Source organism: Protopterus annectens, chromosome 5.part0, assembly GCF_019279795.1.
Source record: "Protopterus annectens isolate FY-2018-M chromosome 5.part0, PAN1.0, whole genome shotgun sequence".
NCBI lineage: Eukaryota > Metazoa > Chordata > Ceratodontiformes > Protopteridae > Protopterus > Protopterus annectens.
In genome coordinates, this window is record NC_056735.1 from 152,010,597 (window position 1) to 152,029,260 (window position 18,664).

The following is an 18,664-nucleotide window of genomic DNA, read 5'->3' on the forward strand; positions in this document are numbered from 1 at the left end:
ACTATTTGGTCACTAGATGGTGGTGTTGTATGCGCTTTATATGCTGATGTGGACGTTGGTCGTGCATGGTGTGTGTTTTGTGTTTTAAGGATGTGTGGTGTGTGTGGTGTGTTTTAGTTTTTACATTTGTTATTGTATGGGTATTAGTATATAGGTAGGTAATGGTTTGGTGATGAATTTATGGGAATGCTGTGTGTTATTGTGTTATATGTGGTGTGGTTGTGTGTGTTGTGTGTGTTTTTTGTTTTTTTTTTTTTTTAGTGTTTAGACTGTAATCCACTTTTTAAACAGAAAGGAAAATAATGAAGACTACAGAATATAAAAAGAGAATTAGGACAGCATATGGGCTTCTGGAGAATGATACAGAATACAGGTATGTCACAAAGTAGTTAACTGTTTAGTAAAAACAAAGAAGATGAGTATTTGGAAAGCCATAGACAAAATTGAGGTCTTTATGTATTTAAAATGGTTTCACTTTATATCCTCGAAATACTGAATTTTCGAAATTCATTATTTCGAAGCTATAAAGTCGAATCTTTAAAACATAGAAAACTCAGAAGCGCAAAATTCAAAATCTCACACACCGGAGATTTTGAATTTCGCACTACTACTGAACACACACACACCATCCTCCCCACACACAAACGCAAGCTCTCTACTACATAAAAGCAGGAGGGCAAGCCCCCACCTGCCCCCCCACTTAAATATTCTAACTCCGTGGTCGCACTACACACAAACACACACACACACCACCACACAAACTACATTCTGCTCGCACATGCACATCACAGCAAAAAAACACACTAACACACATCACAGTCCCTACCCAAAACCCTTGACACACATACACACACACACACACACACACACACACACACACACACACACACACACACACACACTTATCTGAATCCGTAACCACAGCAGAACCTCAGAAGCGCAAAATTCAAAACCTCCGGTATTCGAGGTTTTAAATTTTGCGCTTCTGAGCTTTCACTCTTTTCAGGAATCCACTTTATGGGCTCGAAATACTGAATTTCGACATTTCAGTATTTCGAGCTTCTAAAGTGAATCCATTTAAAATATATATACGGTCATCTTTGTTTATTTCTTTGTGTGTGTGTGTGTGTGTGTGTGTGTGTGTGTGTGTGTGTGTGTGTGTGGTGTTTGCCTAAATCCACTGAAGCAAGGCGTACTCAGGTGTCATCTAGATCTACTGAAGCACAGCATACTCTATAATACTGCAAATAAAGGGGGAAAATATGTGTATTGAATCCAGATGTTTTTCTAGTGTCATACAAAAATAATAAAGACTGTACTGCCCCCAGAGGATAGACGTTATCCAAGGTGGCATGAGTACTGAATCACTGGTACGGGTACTGAAATAAAGGTCTACTCACTGATTAACTATAGGACAGAGCTACTGTCACAACATAACATCAGAAATACCTTTTTTACCAACATATAAACCTCTTTTAAAGAGCACAGGAACTCACTTCATTCTTTTCTTATGTCTACCTTAGACAAGAACTCAGTTTATCCTGTGAAAGGGTACCGGTAGATAATCAAACCTTTAGAGCCTGCAATAAAATCAATAGAAAGGAACTGTCCAAGACAAGCAAAAAAAGGAGGAAAAATAACTTGGTGAGAGGAATACATTAAAAAGGGCACATTATTAATTAAAACACAAGAAAACCTGCAATTTTTATAGTTATACCTATTTTTAGACACATTTGTCTAAGAATATAATATTAACTACTAGTTACATACAATAAATTATTTGAACACAAAATCATTTGCATAAAATCTAGGCAGGTATATACTCCCATGGATATGCTCAAATACTATTTAACAACAGAACGTACCTCTGATTTAGCTTCTACAGACCGATACATATTTTACCTGTGACATAAATTGAGATACAGTTTAGGAATCGGTGACTGAGAAGATCATGGAAAAGTAAATGGGGTAAAATATGATCTGCTGTATGAATAAAGAAGACGAAAGAAGAAGAATGTTACTTGCCATGTACCTGCTGAGTGTCCAACGTATGACAAATTAACTCATTCCCTCCATTACAGCTCCCTTAAATGTGTACCTTTAACTCCTAGTGGGTGTGGCTTGAGCCTTTAAAAACAGTTATTACCTTACAGTTCAAACTCTACGTTTTACTATAAAACTGTAAATGGCAAATCATTCAGGATAAATTGGTTTTTACATTGTGGCATTCATTCAGTTTGATGCTTTAAACTAGATTTTTATAAGTCTAGATAAAGGCAGTGAATATTAATTTTGTAATGCTGTATAAAGATCTTATGACATCTCAGTAATTATTCAAGCAAGACACATACTGCTAGCAGAATTTTCTTCATACAGATGTGAACTTTCATAAGAGGCATGCAGTTCTGTATATGTTATCTAAATGCTGAGATATTTAGAGAAATATCAAAATGATTACAATACAAATAAACAGTATACAAATAATAATCAATATCTCTTTAGCTGCATTAGACAGAGAGCCAAATATCAATACAGTTGTATTCGCCATCATGTATGCTTTAAGATGAAATCTTCTGATACCTTGTATGTAGCAAGGTTTTACAATTATTAAAGCAAATGTAAACAAGCAATATTTGACGCGTAGAGGCGTCAGTAGGAGTTAAATGCAGAAACGCCTGGAGATGCACTTGGCTGTAACAAGTCTGTTAAGGAAAAAATCTACACATATCTCATTGTTTAGATCTAATGTTGGAGCATAACCTGGAGATAATAAAGAAATGGCTGCACATCTTTTTTAAAAGAATCATTTTCTCTTACTAAGATCGCCACCATCCACAAGGGAATGCTGAAAATCAAAAGGAAAGTGACAAAGGTAATAAGTAAGGATGTACACAATGAATATTTCATACAGAGATTCAGATACTAATACTTGGCTAATGTCCTGGGGGAACCTTTCTAAGCCTAGCCAAGTGTTTCCAAAACAATAATGATGTCCTACATCCAAATAGGGCATTTACAGCCAGGCATTCATAAGGGACATGGGTGCCAGGCCCTGTGTACATTTCCTATTCCCCATCCACTGGTCTAGCCTGTGCTTAAATTGGGTAATAGAGAAATTCAGCTTCACATGGATGGGAAGCACGTGTACACTGGGAGGAGCAGTTTGAGAGAGACACTGTCCTCTCTCTCCTGTATGTTCTGTTTAGAGAAAATTCAAAATTCAAATTCTAGCATTTCTTTTTTCTTTTGGCGTTATATATGTAATGATATATTTCTGGTAGTAGTAGTAGTAGTAAATAATTTCTTTGTCCTTTTTTTTTTGTTTTTTTACTACATCTGTTTTCTTCTCCCTTCTTCTTTCTAACAGTTGGTAGCTCTGATGTGATCAATGATATGATTTTCAAATAGATTTTCATACTCACTTTTTCATGTTTTTCCAACTTCTCAGCTACTTGTATGTTGTATTGTTTGCACTATCACCAATTTGGCTATCTTGTGCCTATACAGCCTAAGAGTATACACACCCTCCAACAACTGTTTCTAGTTTTCTAGTTCTCCCACTTTTTTCTACAGACTTTTTAAACCAATGTGTATGTAGCCTACTATCTTGAGCCAACATTATTAGCGTTTTAGCTCTCGGTTTAAATTCACCTCTTACCTTAACCAATGATGCATCAAATCCTGATCAGTTTTGTTTTTCCCAGGAGTTCTCTATACTTGCCACTGTAATTTTTGACTTTCCTTTTCTTCTGTTCGTGTTCTTTTGATTCATTTTGTTGACACTTTATGTTGCTATTTTCCTGCTATAAATGCTGCTTCTGCACATTTTTCAAGACCAAATGCCACTTTACATTACTTGACAAAGTTTTATCCATTTGTACTTGTGCTTTCTGATGCTTGTCTGATACAATTTTAAACCATCCACAAAAACAGATGATATTTCAACGTTAATTCCTGGCAAGTAAGCTACAACCATAGTCTAGTCTATTATGCGAACAGCTTAATGCATAAGGGGCAAGACAAAATGGTAGCAGTGAAAAAGAATCACCCTTAAATACACCCCCCTTGGATTTTTATACCCAAGATAATAATTTACCTTGTCATGCCTCAGTTGTAAAGTGGTTTGCTACTGTTTTGTAGTCACCACTGTGTATCTTACTGGTGTAGGATATAACCTGTACAACTGCGGGCATTCCATGATTATGAATGTGGGATTGTTGTCAAATTCTTTTTTATTATACATCCATGCCATTCTTAGATTCACCCCTTTTAAAAATATATTTTACATTAACCGAAACAACAAATGCTGACCAAATAATAAATCAACATAAACTTGAACTTTTGGGACATCCACTCTGAACAATGACAGTAAGAGGAATACTGCATATTTTTCCTACTGTTTGTGGTACTTAAAAAGAATATTCGAGATCCTATGCAGGAAAATATGGGAGTGTTATGAAAAGTTTTATGATAGTAAAGCAAAGACAATAAACAAAGAACACTGTACTATCTGGCTACAGTATATTAAAGCTATGGGGATTAGATATTGGGAGCAATGGAAAATTTAGAAAAGCATTAAAAGGACGACTCACAATGAATACTTTTTCAGACTGGTTGGATGGGAAGAAGGGGTAACACTCAATTACTTAGAAGAAGGAACACGAGACATGGAAAGCAAATTAGATTTCATTTGAAGATTATCATTAAAAAAACAACTTGTGAATTCAGAGATGAAATACAAACATATAAAGGAAAAAGAGGAAACAGAAATGGTAGAAGTACAGTACATTTCATTTTTAAACTTTAACTTTGAATGTTCTTATATCATAGTATGTTGGAAGAATTTTATGAAAAAAGATGATTTGGGTTAACAAACAAGTATAAAAAACGATATGTAGCAGTTTGGGTTTTATGAATATTTTAAAAGAACAGAGAAATAACAATAAAGTCATAAAAAATATGTTTGAGGAGGGCACCCTATGGAAATGTTGGTACTCATAACATGGAGTGCAGACATGCAGAAAAAAAAAAGAAATTCCAGGAGAAGAGAAAATCTCAAACTTTACTCTTATATTTTAAGCTTCTTTTTTGCAGGGAGGCAAGCAACCCACACCCCCTGAACTTGTAATCAAACATACCAACTCTGAGGCTGCCAAACCTTGAAGAAAATGCATACACCGAGAAATTGCCATCTTGAACTTTGTACATGCAAGTCCAGTTTTTTTGGACATTCAGTCTACATATTAAGGAACTCACTCATGCGTGTCTTGACCTTTCAAAACATTACCAATGGGGAGACATTAAGAGGTTTTATATAATAAGAAAAGGGAAGTAGATGATGATAAAGAAAATATTAAAGCATGGTTGTAGTGAAGACTGTAACATATGTGAATGGAAAGAATATGTATGATACGCCATTTGTTTTTATATTTCTGTTTTACATGAAAAGGGCTCAGTTTTCTTTTCTTATATTATTTCAGATGTACTATGAAAATCTATTTCTTTTGCACTTTTTTACTGTTGTCTAGTTGACCATGTGGCTGTTTCTCTTGAATTACTACGTGAATGACTAAGATGTAATAGGTACACTATTTTTTTGGCAAGTGTCATGGGATCTTTTACTTTCCCCCAGGGCTATAACCAACTTACAAAGACATGACCTTAGTTTAACATCTCATCTGATGGATGGCACCTCAGGAGTGTAGCAATCTCAATATGTTGAACCGCAGTGTTAGCAAAGGAAAATAATCCAAACACCTGGTGTGGGAAAAGAGCACACAGCTTTCTGAACTACAAACATGAAAGCAAGTGTGTCACTTGTTGAACCACCAACACCGACATAATAAACCACACAGCAAAAGTGGTGAAGCAGTCCCTGCCACAGTGCTACATGTCACTATAGGATTAACAGCCAAAAGCAAGAAGACATATGTGGTCAAGCACCAAGACAGGTCACCATGGACAAAAATCAGTGAAATGTCTGACAGGATAGTGTAAGGCATAAGGAATATACATTAAAAAGCAGTTCATACCTGATTTCTCTGTCATGTATTGAATTGGAGAATGCAATTTCCAATGTTACTCCATACGTCATCAAAGACTTTTTTATATCGTCTAGTGCACTTAACTGCTGTCCCTTTCCATTCCCCTAAATAAAACCAAAAAAGAACATTTAAAGGATTGTACTTTTTATTTGTTCTACTTAACAACTCTTCAAGCAGAACAGTAACCTTTTCAAAAACTAAGCTTGCGACTGCTACCAGCATAGCAGAGTAATAACAGGAAGAGGAATAACAAAGTACTCAGTGTCACTCCTCTTACCTATCCCCCAAATATTCCACCGCTGTGACCTTTAAGACATGTTTTCAGGAGACATGCGACACAGATGAAGCTGAAGATGCTGATGTTACATTCCCTTTTGGAGGATGTGTGGCATCATGACCTAGCAAACACTAAACTGAAAATGTCACTGTTGCTTTCCTCTCTTCCATGAGAAGGAAAAGTCTGAAGCAGCTTACAAAACCAAAGTTAATGATGTTCTTTGTAAAAAAAAAAAAAAAAAAATCAGAAACTAAACCATAATGCCATGAAACTAGATTCTTTCCCAGGTTAGAACCATGTGACTGAACACTAAGAAAACATTCAGACACAACTGCCACACACTTGAAGCTTTCTGTCTTACATTTCTCAAACACTAGTGTCAGAAAAACAGCACTGAAACCAAAACACACCTTCAAGATGTCCTCTAAGTTTGAATTTTTAGTGATACACAGTAAGACAACTACAAATGAAACAACAAATACTATGTTTAGAAACACTTAGCTCATACTGCTAAAAATATTCCTTAGTAAATGTGAACAAAGAAAAAAACAGCATGGAAAGCAAACCTTGTATGTGCAAGTATGCAAACAATGTAGAACACACCTGAAATGCCAGACTCCTAGAACAACACAGGAGTGCCTTATAGATAGCACTACAAAAGTAGTTCTTACTATGAACGCCTCCATTTTAAAAATTTAATATTAAGGTGACCACTTAGCCCAGATGAATGAAGCAAGACTTCAGAGGTGGGGGACAACACTGCCCTGTTACGGAATACAGATTTTAATGTATTAATCCACTGTCAGCTTATAATTATAGATTACAGTTGAGCATTTACAGTTGAGCATTTGCAGGAGTCATCATATTGATGAGCTTCAAATAGTTCTGTTAAATTAAATTTTATAAAGTGCTAAAGAGGAAATCACAGTATAGATGAATGCTTTGACTAAGGAATACTTTCAGGATATAGCAGATTTAACAAGACAGGTAATCAAACCTGAAGTTTTGTGATGGAAGGCTAGACAACACTAGCAACAGCAAATGCTGATGAGAATTTGAAAATGTTTATGTGACAACCGTGCCTTGGCCCAGCAATCAAGGAGCCTCAATCCTCACCACTAACACCAAGGAGGTTGTCTCCTAGAAGAGGAAAGGATAACTAGTACACACAGTAAAGTACAATTTCCCCCAAGTGCACACAGAGATCACAGTCAGTCTGGGGCTGGTTGCTCCCTTGCTCTTCAGATCCCCAATAAGACTTCCCACTGGCACAGTTATAGAGTTCAGATCTCAGCCTAGCTGGCAAGCTAACCTCTAGCACCCTCTCTGTCCCACCAGTGCTTCGTGTCCCTGCCCAGGTAGCTGACACACACCCGCACTTTGAGATAAGTATTTATACAACTTCACATACACTCCTGGGAAAGGCTTACACAGATTCTCTAGCTGTGCCCCTTCACTCAGACTATAAGGTAGTAATTCCTACCACCACCAGCTTATATTATCAGCAACTCAGAGGCCCTTGAAAGGGTGTATGATTATTACTGTGCAATATTATTATCCAATTGGTAATGTAACTATTCAGTCTAAGGCTTATTAGAGTGGCCTATTACAGTAACCTCTATAAATGTGCAATGTCCTCTAGAGCCTATCTCTAAACAAACCAGCCACAGGTAAATGTTTTTAAAATATTTAATAATAAATAATTAAAACACAAGACAATACTACTACACCACAGAGATAACTAAGAGTTTAGAGATCACACAGAAACTTAAAATAATACAGTACGACAGGTACGATGTCAAAGAAAAACACAATCTAACTTTCTAATCTTTAGCAAATCTGAAGAAAAAACACAGTGCTATAATCTTACTTGCATACATAAAGAGCATAAGCAGTACTAGGGTTGATGGTCCAAGACAAATGCTTTCAGTCTCTCACTGAACAATAGTTTTTAAAACACTAACAAACAGCTCTGCTAAGGCCCTCCCAAATTACATCATTATGACACTTAGGTTTTCCAAGTACATCATCTTGACACTTAGTCTGGAGTTCCCAGGGAAACAAACTGCATTATTTAACAAGCTAACACCTGCTCAGGAAACTACAACAATAAAAGACATTTCACATGTATCCTCTAACAATTATTCCTTAAGTTAAGACAATAGAAATAATGTGTTCAGCCAGATGCTTCGGCACCATTTTTTAGATAATTGTAACTTCAAAGAACATTTGAAATGCTTGGCTTGATTTTCCTTACAGCAGATGGCAATGTTGCAACAATCTTGAAGTTCACATTTTACAGTGTTTTTTTTTTTCATTTAAAAACACAAGCCTGTATTTTACATTTATTTATGCAAATAATAGAATTATGTATCAAATTCTACTGACTAGGCTAGCAGCCATCGCCCATCTTTCCCCAATCACATCCCTTTCCCCTGAAGAACTCATCCTAGTTTTTCAAGTGACCCTTGAGAAACGCTGCTTGAGAGGGTTAGGTCTATCTGGGTGTACCTCACCCCATTCCCTGTCTTGAGAGCCCATCTGCATTGGCAGTGCTACTCCCACTGCGGTGCTGCACTGACATATAATATGCTTGCAACCCCAGGCTCCATCTTAGCAATTTGTCATTTTGCTGACTGGCTCTGTTTAACCATATTAGAGGGTTGTGATCTGCCATTACAGTGAAATTTCTTCCATACAGATAAGGCTGATGTTTCTGCAATGCCCACACTATGGCTAGACATTCCTTTTCTACAGCTGCATAGCATTCCTCACTGGGTTGGAGCCTATGACTGAGATAAACCACTGAGAGCTCTTCCTCCTCTGAAGAAATCTGGCTAAGTAAAGCCCGCACCCCATGGTTCGAAGTATCCACTTGCACAACAAATTCAAATTCTTTGCTGTAATCTGGACTGGCTAACACAGGGGGTCCTCCCAATGCTTCTTTAAGCTTCTGAAATGCCTGCTCACATGCTGGGGTCCACACTACCTTATCTGTCCTGTTCTTCCTTGTTAGGTCTGTGAGGGGAGCAGCTATGGTACTATAACTAGGGACGAACTTTCTGTAGTACCCTGCTGTCCCTAAGAATGCCCTCACCTGCTTTTTGGTAACAGGTGCAGGCCATGCCTGAATAGCTTCCACTTTGGCAGGTTCTGTACTTATTTTACCACTCCCCACTCTATGTCCTAGGTAGGAGACCTCTGCCATACCCACCTGACATTTGCTCGGCTTAATGGTCAACCCTGCCTTCTGTAGTCTGCCCAGCACCTCCCTGACATGCTGAAGGTGCTCTGGCCAGGAATGGCTGTAGATGGCAATATCATCTAGGTAAACAAGGGCAAAACCTCCTGCTCCTGCTAGGATATTATCCACCAGCCTCTGGAAAGTTGCTGGGGCATTCTTCATCCCAAACGGCATCTTTGTGAACTCATACAAGCCAAAAGGAGTCACAAAGGCTGACTTCTCTCTAGCACTGGGAGTCAAGGGCACCTGACAATAACCCTTGGTAAGATCAATGGTTGTAAGACACTTAGCCCCACCCAACTGCTCTAGGGCCTCATCTGTCCTAGGCATGGGGTAAGCACTGACTCTGCGTGACTATTTAATTTCCTGTAATCCACACAGAACCTGGTGCTGCCATCCTTCTATGGCATCAACACCACTGGCGAGGTCTAGGGACTGTTGGACTCTTGAATCACCCCTAGTTCCAACATCTCCTGTACCTCTTCCCTCAGAGTCTGTTTGACTCTCTCAGGCACCATATAAGGGACCTGCCTAATAGGCCTTTGGGGTCCTGTATCCACCTGGTGGTGCACCCTGGTTTCCCAGTGAATATGTCCCCAAATTCCTGCAACACTGCTATGATTTCTCGAACGTGGGTAGGAGATAGCTGCTGGGACATTGCTACCCCTTCCACCGAGGTGACAGCCCGAGCCTCGCTTGTAGGGTCCCTCCCAAGCTGCTTGCAGCTTGTTGTGTCAGACAGGAAAGAGAACCATTACCTGCTGCCCCACAGCATATTCTGTAGCTCGAGCATTCCTGTCATACCACACCTTTTTCTGTTGTTGGGCTTCTGCCAGGTTCTCCTGGGCCAAGCCCATGAGTTCCCTCAGCCTTGTCCTGAGGTTTAGGATGTATGCCACAACATACTCCTTTGTGAGACTCACACTCACCTTCCCACTCCTCTCGAATTAAATCTAGAGGTCCCTTCACCCTATGCCCATACAGCAACTCAAAGAGTGAAAAACCTGTGGATTCCTGGAGAACCTCTCTGTAAGCAAACAGATAGGGCAAACATTTGTCCCACTCCCTCTTAAACTGATCTGCAAATGTCCATAGCATGGACCTGATTGTAGAGTTTAACCTCTCAACAAGACCATTAGTCTGGGGGTGGTAGCGGGTGGTCTTCCTGTGCCCTGTGCTTCACTCCACAGGACTTCCACAGATAAGCCAGCAGGTTTGACATGAAATTGGCACCTCAGTCAGTCAGTATTTATTTTTGGAAACCTACCCTGCTGAAAATCTCTAACAAAGTTATTTGCCACCTTCTCTGCCTCAATGGAGGACAAAGCCACTGCGTCGTGTAGCATAATCCACTACCACTAGGATATACTTTTTCCCTGTGGAACTTAGGGTACTCAGAGGATCCACAATATCCATAGGTACTCTGCGAAATGGCTCCTCAATCACAGGCAAAGCTATCAAAGGAGCGCTCACCTTGTCTCCTGCCTTGCCTATATTTTGGCAATGCTCACAGGTCCTGTAGTACCCTGTTACATCTCTGGAAATTCCAGACCAATAGATGTTTTGCATAATACACCTGTTTGAACGTTTTATGCCCATATGACTTGCAAAGGGAATATCATGGGCTATGGCTAGAAGTGCCAGATGGTAAGCTCTAGGCACTACCAACTGCTGTACTCTCTCACCTTCTAGCCCTCCCTCAGGGGTCCACTCTCTGTATAGTAACCTTTTGTCGCAGTATACAGATTCCCCCTTCACTTGAAAATCAGGTGCCTCCCTAGCTACCTGCCACAGGCCTTGCAATGTAGGGTTTGAGAGCTGAGCATGTCTCAACTCCCTCCTTGTAACCCTTCCTAGCTCCCCTTCCACTGGAAGTCTGGTATCCTCGGACAGTGGTGCCTCACTGTCAGCCTGGTGACTACTACTCACCTCTACCTTTGCAGTTACCCTGTCCAAGGGAACATCAGTACCCACAAGCAGCTGTGGCTCACCTTCAATCTCACTGCTACAGAGCAGCTCCCTCCCTGAAGTAACCACCTCAGCAGTCCTGTCTGCAAGTATGCAGTCTGTCTGGGTCTCCCCCCAGGCTACCAGACCCACATGCTCGTCTCCTAGCCTCACTGCATGCAACTGCATGAATACATAGTACTGCCTCATCCAAATCTTTCCCTCTCAGGACATCTGCAGGATGGTAGTTCCATACCCCGGTTGTCTCAAGACAACTCACTATTGGCATTTTTGTCTTTCCCGCTTACTGGCTCCATCACCTTTGGTTCCCCACCTTGCCTCTGTGGATATCTGTATGCCATATGGCCCCACTGGTTGCATTCAAAACATTTAACCCTAGCTCCTGGACGTGTACCTGGAGTAGTGGCTTCCCCTGCTACAAGTGGATTCTGTTGGGGCAGTCTGTGTTGTTCACCATGGGTTCCTTTAGACCCATGAGCAGTACTGGGGGGGTCCCCTTCTTAAACAGGGCTGCCCTGCTGGCCAAGTATAGGTCTCCCTTCTTCCCCAACTCATCTGAAGTAGCACATTGTCTATCAGCTAACCAGATCCTCGTGTCCTCAGGCAAAGTGCTAAGGGCTTCTGCCCTCACCAAAAGGTCTGCCAGCCCTTCAAAAGTGGTGACCTGACATCCACTCAGCCAACTATGAAAATAAGTGCTCAGTTCAGCAACATATTCACATACATTTTCATCTGCCTTGCGTCTATGCTCACAAAATGTTTTCCTATACATTTCAGGTGTTAGCTTAAAACATTGTAACAGACATTTCTTTACAGCAGTATAATCAAAACAGACAGTCAGGCATTTGTGATATACAAGTTACAGCTTTCCCATGGAGTAAGAGGGTCAGGAACCATACCCAGAGCCTTTGGTCAACCCTATACTATTTAAAAACCCTTTCAAACATGTGAATGAAACTATCAAAATTATCCTCCTCTTTAAATTGCAGAAGAAATTTACTGACATGTTGTGCTTCTGGGGTCCAGTTACTCCCTTCCCCGTTACTTCCAAGACCCTGGCGAAGAGTCAGTATTTCCCTGTCATGCTTCCTCTGATGCTCCTTTTCTTTGGCTTCTATCTCCAAATGCCTGGCCTCCAACTCAAGTCTCTTTAGCTCCAGCTGGATTTTTAATTCCACTGCAGAAAGGTTGAGCTGTCCATTCTCCGAGGATACTGTATTTCCACTGCCAGTCTGATTGTCCTTCGCAGAAAGGTTGAGCTGTCCATTCTCCGAGGATATTGTATCTCCACTGCCAGTCCGATTGTTCTTCTGGATGCTGTTTTCTGATGCAGCTGTAACCAAGGCTGCAATCAGGTCTGCCTCAGTCAGGTTTCCATGCACCAGTCCCCTAGCCTGGCACATCTCCACCAGCTGGCTCCTTGTCAGCTTTCCATACTCCTGTGCTGACATGCTGCCTGCTCACCCTGACTAACTAAGCTAACAAAAGAAATAAAAATTGTGATCTGAACTCTGAGTATACACTGCGTGGCTGATTTAGAGTACAAAACACTTTCAGAGATCACTGTACATAAGCTACAGGATTCACTCTACCCACACCACTGCCAAACACTTGTGAGGATATCTTATCCCAACCACTGCCACCACTATGTGATGACCGTGCCCTGGCCCAGCAATCAAGGAGCCTCAATCCTCCCCACTAACACCAGGGAGGTCGTCTCCTAGAAGAGGAAAGGATAACTAATACACACAGTAAAGTACAATTTCCCCTAAGTGCACACAGAGATCACAGTCAGTCTGGGGCTGGTTGCTCCCTTGCTCTCCAGGTCCCCAATAAGACTCCCCACTGGCACAGCTATAGGGTCCAGATCTCAGCCTAGCTGGCAAGCTAACCTACAGTACCCTCTCTGTCCCACCAGTGCTTCGTGTCCCTGCTCAGGTAGCTGACACACACCCAGACTTTGAGATAAATATTTATACAACTTCACAGACACTCCTGGGAAAGGTTGACACATCCTCTAGCTGTGCCCCTTTACCCAGACTTCTTCTTCTTAAGGCTTTTCCTGTTTAGGGGTCGCCACATCGGATCACCGTCCACTCATGATTGGCAGTGGAGTTTTATGGTGTCGAGTTGCCAGACCGGCACCCAACCTTCCACAGAAGGCACACACATGCATGCACTCATGCCTAGGGCCAATTTAGTGTGTCCAATCCACCTACAGCATGTCTTTGGGATGTGGGAGGAAACCGGAGCACCTGGAGGAAACCCACGCAACCACAGGGAGGACATGCAGACTCCGCACAGAAGGCACCCCAGCCGAGGATCGAACCGGAGAACCTGTTTCTGTGAGGCGGCAACGCTAACTGCTGCACCACCGTGGCCACCCGCCCCTTTACTCAGACTATACGGTACTAATTCCTGCCACCACTAGCTTATATTATCAGCTACCCAAAGGCCCTAGAAAAGGTGTCCAATTATTACTGTACAATATTATTATCCAATTGGTAATGTGACTATTCAGTCTAAGGCTTATTAGAGTGGCCTATTACAGTAACCTCTATAAATATGCAATGTACTCTAGAGCCTATCTCTACACAAATCAGCCGCAGATAAAGGTTTTTAAAATATTTAACAATAAATAATTAAAACACAAGACAAAACTACTACACCACAGAGATATCTAAGAGTTCAGAAATCACACAGACAGTTAAAATAATACAGTAGGACAGGTCTGATGTCAAAGAAAAACATAATCTAACTTTCTAAACTTTAGCTAATCTTAAGAGAAAATGGAAAAAAGCTACCTCCTCATTCCTTAGTACCCCCACAGGTGTTCCACAAGGCTCCATTCTAGGTCCCATTCTCTTCAACATATTTATAAATGACTTCCACAAATCACTCCCATTCTCTAACATCATCCAATATGCAGACGATTCAACTATCATCTGCTCATCCACCTCTATCACCACACTTCAAAAACTAACTCAAGATGCTTTCTCTACAACAGAGCAATGGATGTTAAATAATCACCTAGCTCTCAACGCCTCCAAGACCAAGCTTATGATATTTTCTCCTTCTAAAACTACTTCTCTCAATATGAATACATTTTCTATCAGTAGCCAAAATAACTCACCCCTAGAAATGGTTTCAGAGACCAAACTACTTGGGGTACAAATTGACAACCAACTTAAATTTACCTCTCACTTACAAAAAAATATCAAAAAAAACCATCAGAAACTTGGCATGCTTTATAGACAAAATGCCTACCTTACCTCTGCTACTAAAATAACTCTCGCAACTTCCTTCCTTATCCCCTCCCTTCTCTATGGCCCACTCTAACTAATCTTCAGTCCTCTCTCAAAAACAACTTTCCTCTTGCTACAACAAAATTGCAAAATTAAGCCACCAGCCACAAGTCTTCCACCCACCACTGTCTTTCCCTCCAGAAACTAAAATGGCTAGAACTTCCCAATCAGTTAACTTATACTCAACTAACTCTAGCCCATAAGCTTATTCTCAACCCCTCCCTCTGTCCTTCCCTCTCTACTGCCTTTAATATGCACCTACCCAATAGAGTATTAAGATCAAACAATCAAAACCTACTCAAAGTCCATAAACCTATACATCCCCCAGGCAAAAACCTTCTATCCTTCAACCTAGCTCGCCTCTGGAACTCCCTTCCTCCACTCATCCGCACCACCTCCAGTCACTCTGCTTTCAAAAAATCTCTTTATACACATCTAGCTTCCCAGTGGGAATGCTCATGCTCCCACCCTACATAACCTACTCTACTCCTTCTCACACCCCTCCTTGCTCTGCTCACATCTTTAATATAACCTGAAAGTTCTATAGAATTTATTAAACAAGTCCTTATGTTTCTTCCTCCCCCACTATATTATGTCTTTGTATCTCCTCTTCCTTTTACTAACTATGTTTTCCTAACTTTTCTGTATAAATGGAAATTTTTGCTATATTGAATAGTTAATATGTTTTTCTGTACAATGTATTTAACTGTATACCTGCTATACTATTTGATATTGTCTTCTTTTTACTATATGTTGTACCTATTATGTAACTTGGAATGTATTTTGGAGCTTTTCTCCCCAGGACTCCATTGAAAACGGGTTCATCTGGCCCAATGGACTATCCTGGTAAACCAACTGCAATAAATAAATAAAATAAATAAATAAATAAATAAAACACAGTGCTATAATCTTACGTACATACATAAAAAGCATAAGCAGTACTGGGGTTGATGGTCCAAGACAAATGCTTTCAGTCTCTCACTGAACAATAGTTTTTAAAACACTAACAAACAGCTCTGCTACGGCCCTCCCAAATTATATCATTTTGACACTTAGGTTTTCCCAGTATTCACATTATGTCATCTTGACACTTAGTCTGGAGTTACCAGGCCACAGACTGCATTATTTAGCAATCTAACACCTGCTCAGGAAACTACAACAATAAAAGACATTTCACATGTATACTCTAACAATTATTCCTTAAGTTAAGACAATAGAAAGAATGTGTTCAGCCAGATGCTTAAACACCATTTTTTAGATAATTGTAACTTCAAAGAACATTTAAAATGCTTGGCTTGATTTTCCTTACAGCAGATGGCAATGTTGCAACAATCTTGAAGTTCACATTTTACAGTGTTTTCTTTCATTTAAAAACCCAAGCCTGTATTTTACATTTATTTGTATATGTAATGGAGTTATGTATCAAATTCTATTTGACTAGGCTGGCAGTCTTCGCCCATCTTTCCCTAATCTTCACAGTTTATGTAAGAAAATTATGCAATTTCAGAAGAAAAAAACATTGCATCTTATGGGACGCTCCAGTACCATTTCTTTATAAACTAAGAAAAACTGCACAGGAAGAATTCCATGCACGTTACTCTGTAACTGCTAAAAGAAAAGCACAACCTAGAATGTTTAGTCTGGTGGTTAACACTAGCTGAAAAAACGGTGGGCAAGGCAGGTTCACCTCTGGAGCTCATCCACCTGTGCTTCATGTTGATGACCAGGAAGTCATAAACTGTTACACCTGCACAAGTTGTGAGCTTCACTCCTATGACCTCCTTAAATATACTTACATTGAGATCACAAATCTTTGGGAAACTGCATTCATCACCACCAAGGCTATGTTCTTGCCATTTACTAAAAGAGCATATTTCTGTTAACATTATGCCCGTGACCACATGAAACATGGGCAGATGACTAGTGAGCTATACAGTCGCAAATGTAGAAGGACTGTATGCTAGGTCAAACACTATAAAAGAAGACAAATCCAGCACTATTATGCTCCTGGTAACTTTCAAGTGGATACTGGAAAATATCACAAATTAATTCCAAGCGACACTTTATACACAACATGTTTAGGACAGTAGTAGATGAATATTCAAAATGAAGAAAGTCCTTCACATGCTAATTTTTTTTCTTAAGGTGACATTAGTCATTTAAAAAGACATTTTGCTGTTTATGGTCTATCTGAATGCATTGTTCCTGAAAGAAGAAAGTAATTTACTTCAGAAAAATGTTGGGAAGTATCACTCATTTCATTATTACACAACAGGATCCAGTGAGAGGCAGCTTATGTGACAAACCTGTATGAAGAAAATAACACAAAGCCAGAAACTGAAGTAAATTTCACTTTTCTGTTAAAATATAGAACTCTAAACCGTACTACAGATTAGACATCCTCAAAACTGTTTAATCAGACAGATCAGAAACAGTGTGGACATGACCAAACTCTGTCTGTGTGAGAACATTCACAAGAAAGAGAACTGGCAAAAAATACTTCATGATAAGCATGTAAGGAACACATCATCTAACAAAGAAGATTTAGTACATCTTCAAGATACAACTGGGAAGGTCCAAATAAAGTCCGTCCAGTTTCACATCATATTCAAGAGACTGATTCAGAGATTGGTTCAATCTGATGAGGTGAGACCATTGTAGAAGTGTCAACAGACAAAGATTCTCCTGATACAGTAAACCCAGATTCTACAACTGAGGAGAGTGCCCATCTTCAAGTGTCATATAAGAAGCATTAGGTAGTTTCTAGACTAGACTTTTTCCCTGATTCTACATCAGACTGTTGGTGCAGAACAGTGAGTCATCAAAGCCAGTGAGCCAAGAACCAGTACCTGAACTAATAAAACTTTAAAGGGTACATCAATACAAGACCTACTGATCAATCTGGTTTCAAATAATAGTCTTGAATCAGGAGTAGGACTTGTGCTCCACTATTACAGAAGCAACTTCATCTATAAAAAACATCCACGGAGTAGATAGCGTAGTGATCTGTCCCATCTTAAGGAAACTATGCATCTCGTATGTGTAGACTATTCTGAACTTCCTAAAAATAAACTGGTTATACATAACATCTGCAAGTGTGATTAAGGTGTTAAAAGTCTATATTCTCAAACAGGGGTGTGACACTGTCATATCTATTACGATCTGCTGTATAAAAGTCAGAAATCCAGAAATACAGCAATAAGTCCAAGCCACTTAAAAATGAAGGACACTAGAATGTTACTCTTTACCTTTGAGAAAGTTAGAAATTATATTCTTCACTTCAAAAGACTAGGTCACCTAGTAGCCCATGGTATCACTAAGAACTATGAAAATGTTGAACATGCTAGATACTGAGAAGTGTTACAAGAGCATGGATTTAGTAAGCTAGGCACACAGTTCTTATAATCTGTGTATGACAATGCAGTGGTAACAGTATGGTGAATGCAGAATCATATGCTTAATGGGGTACAGCACGGTAAAATTAATGTTGGATTACTGATAAAAAATGTAAGAATGGTAATAAAAATGTACCATTCTCACTCCATCTTGCTATCACATGATGCAAAACAGATTCGTACATGTACATATTGCAAATGTCATGTCCAAAATGGTTTCATGTCCTACTTGTATAGTCTCTGCTGCAAATGTCATCTTTATATACCAGATTTTGAGAATGTGAACATATACATATCCACTTGTTTGAATTGATATATAAAACTGGTATTTGTTTGCCATCTTAGAAATTATTGAACATCTTACTGTGTTCCACAGTTCTGTTTTGTACTGTTATTACTACTGTTGCCCTACGGGCCCAGGTCATAGCTGA

At 39.8% G+C, this 18,664-nt stretch overlaps 1 protein-coding gene across 2 annotated transcripts in view; it reads right to left on the reverse strand.

The window, feature by feature from the left end:
* The window catches only part of MITD1 (microtubule interacting and trafficking domain containing 1), a 257,806-nt gene that overhangs the window by 12,599 nt on the left and 226,543 nt on the right, over positions 1-18,664 (reverse strand). For both annotated transcript variants that reach the window (XM_044072174.1, XM_044072173.1), the window contains one exon: positions 6,033-6,148. In XM_044072174.1, the coding sequence (XP_043928109.1) occupies positions 6,033-6,148 (116 nt within the window). The remainder of the gene's footprint in view (positions 1-6,032; positions 6,149-18,664) is intronic.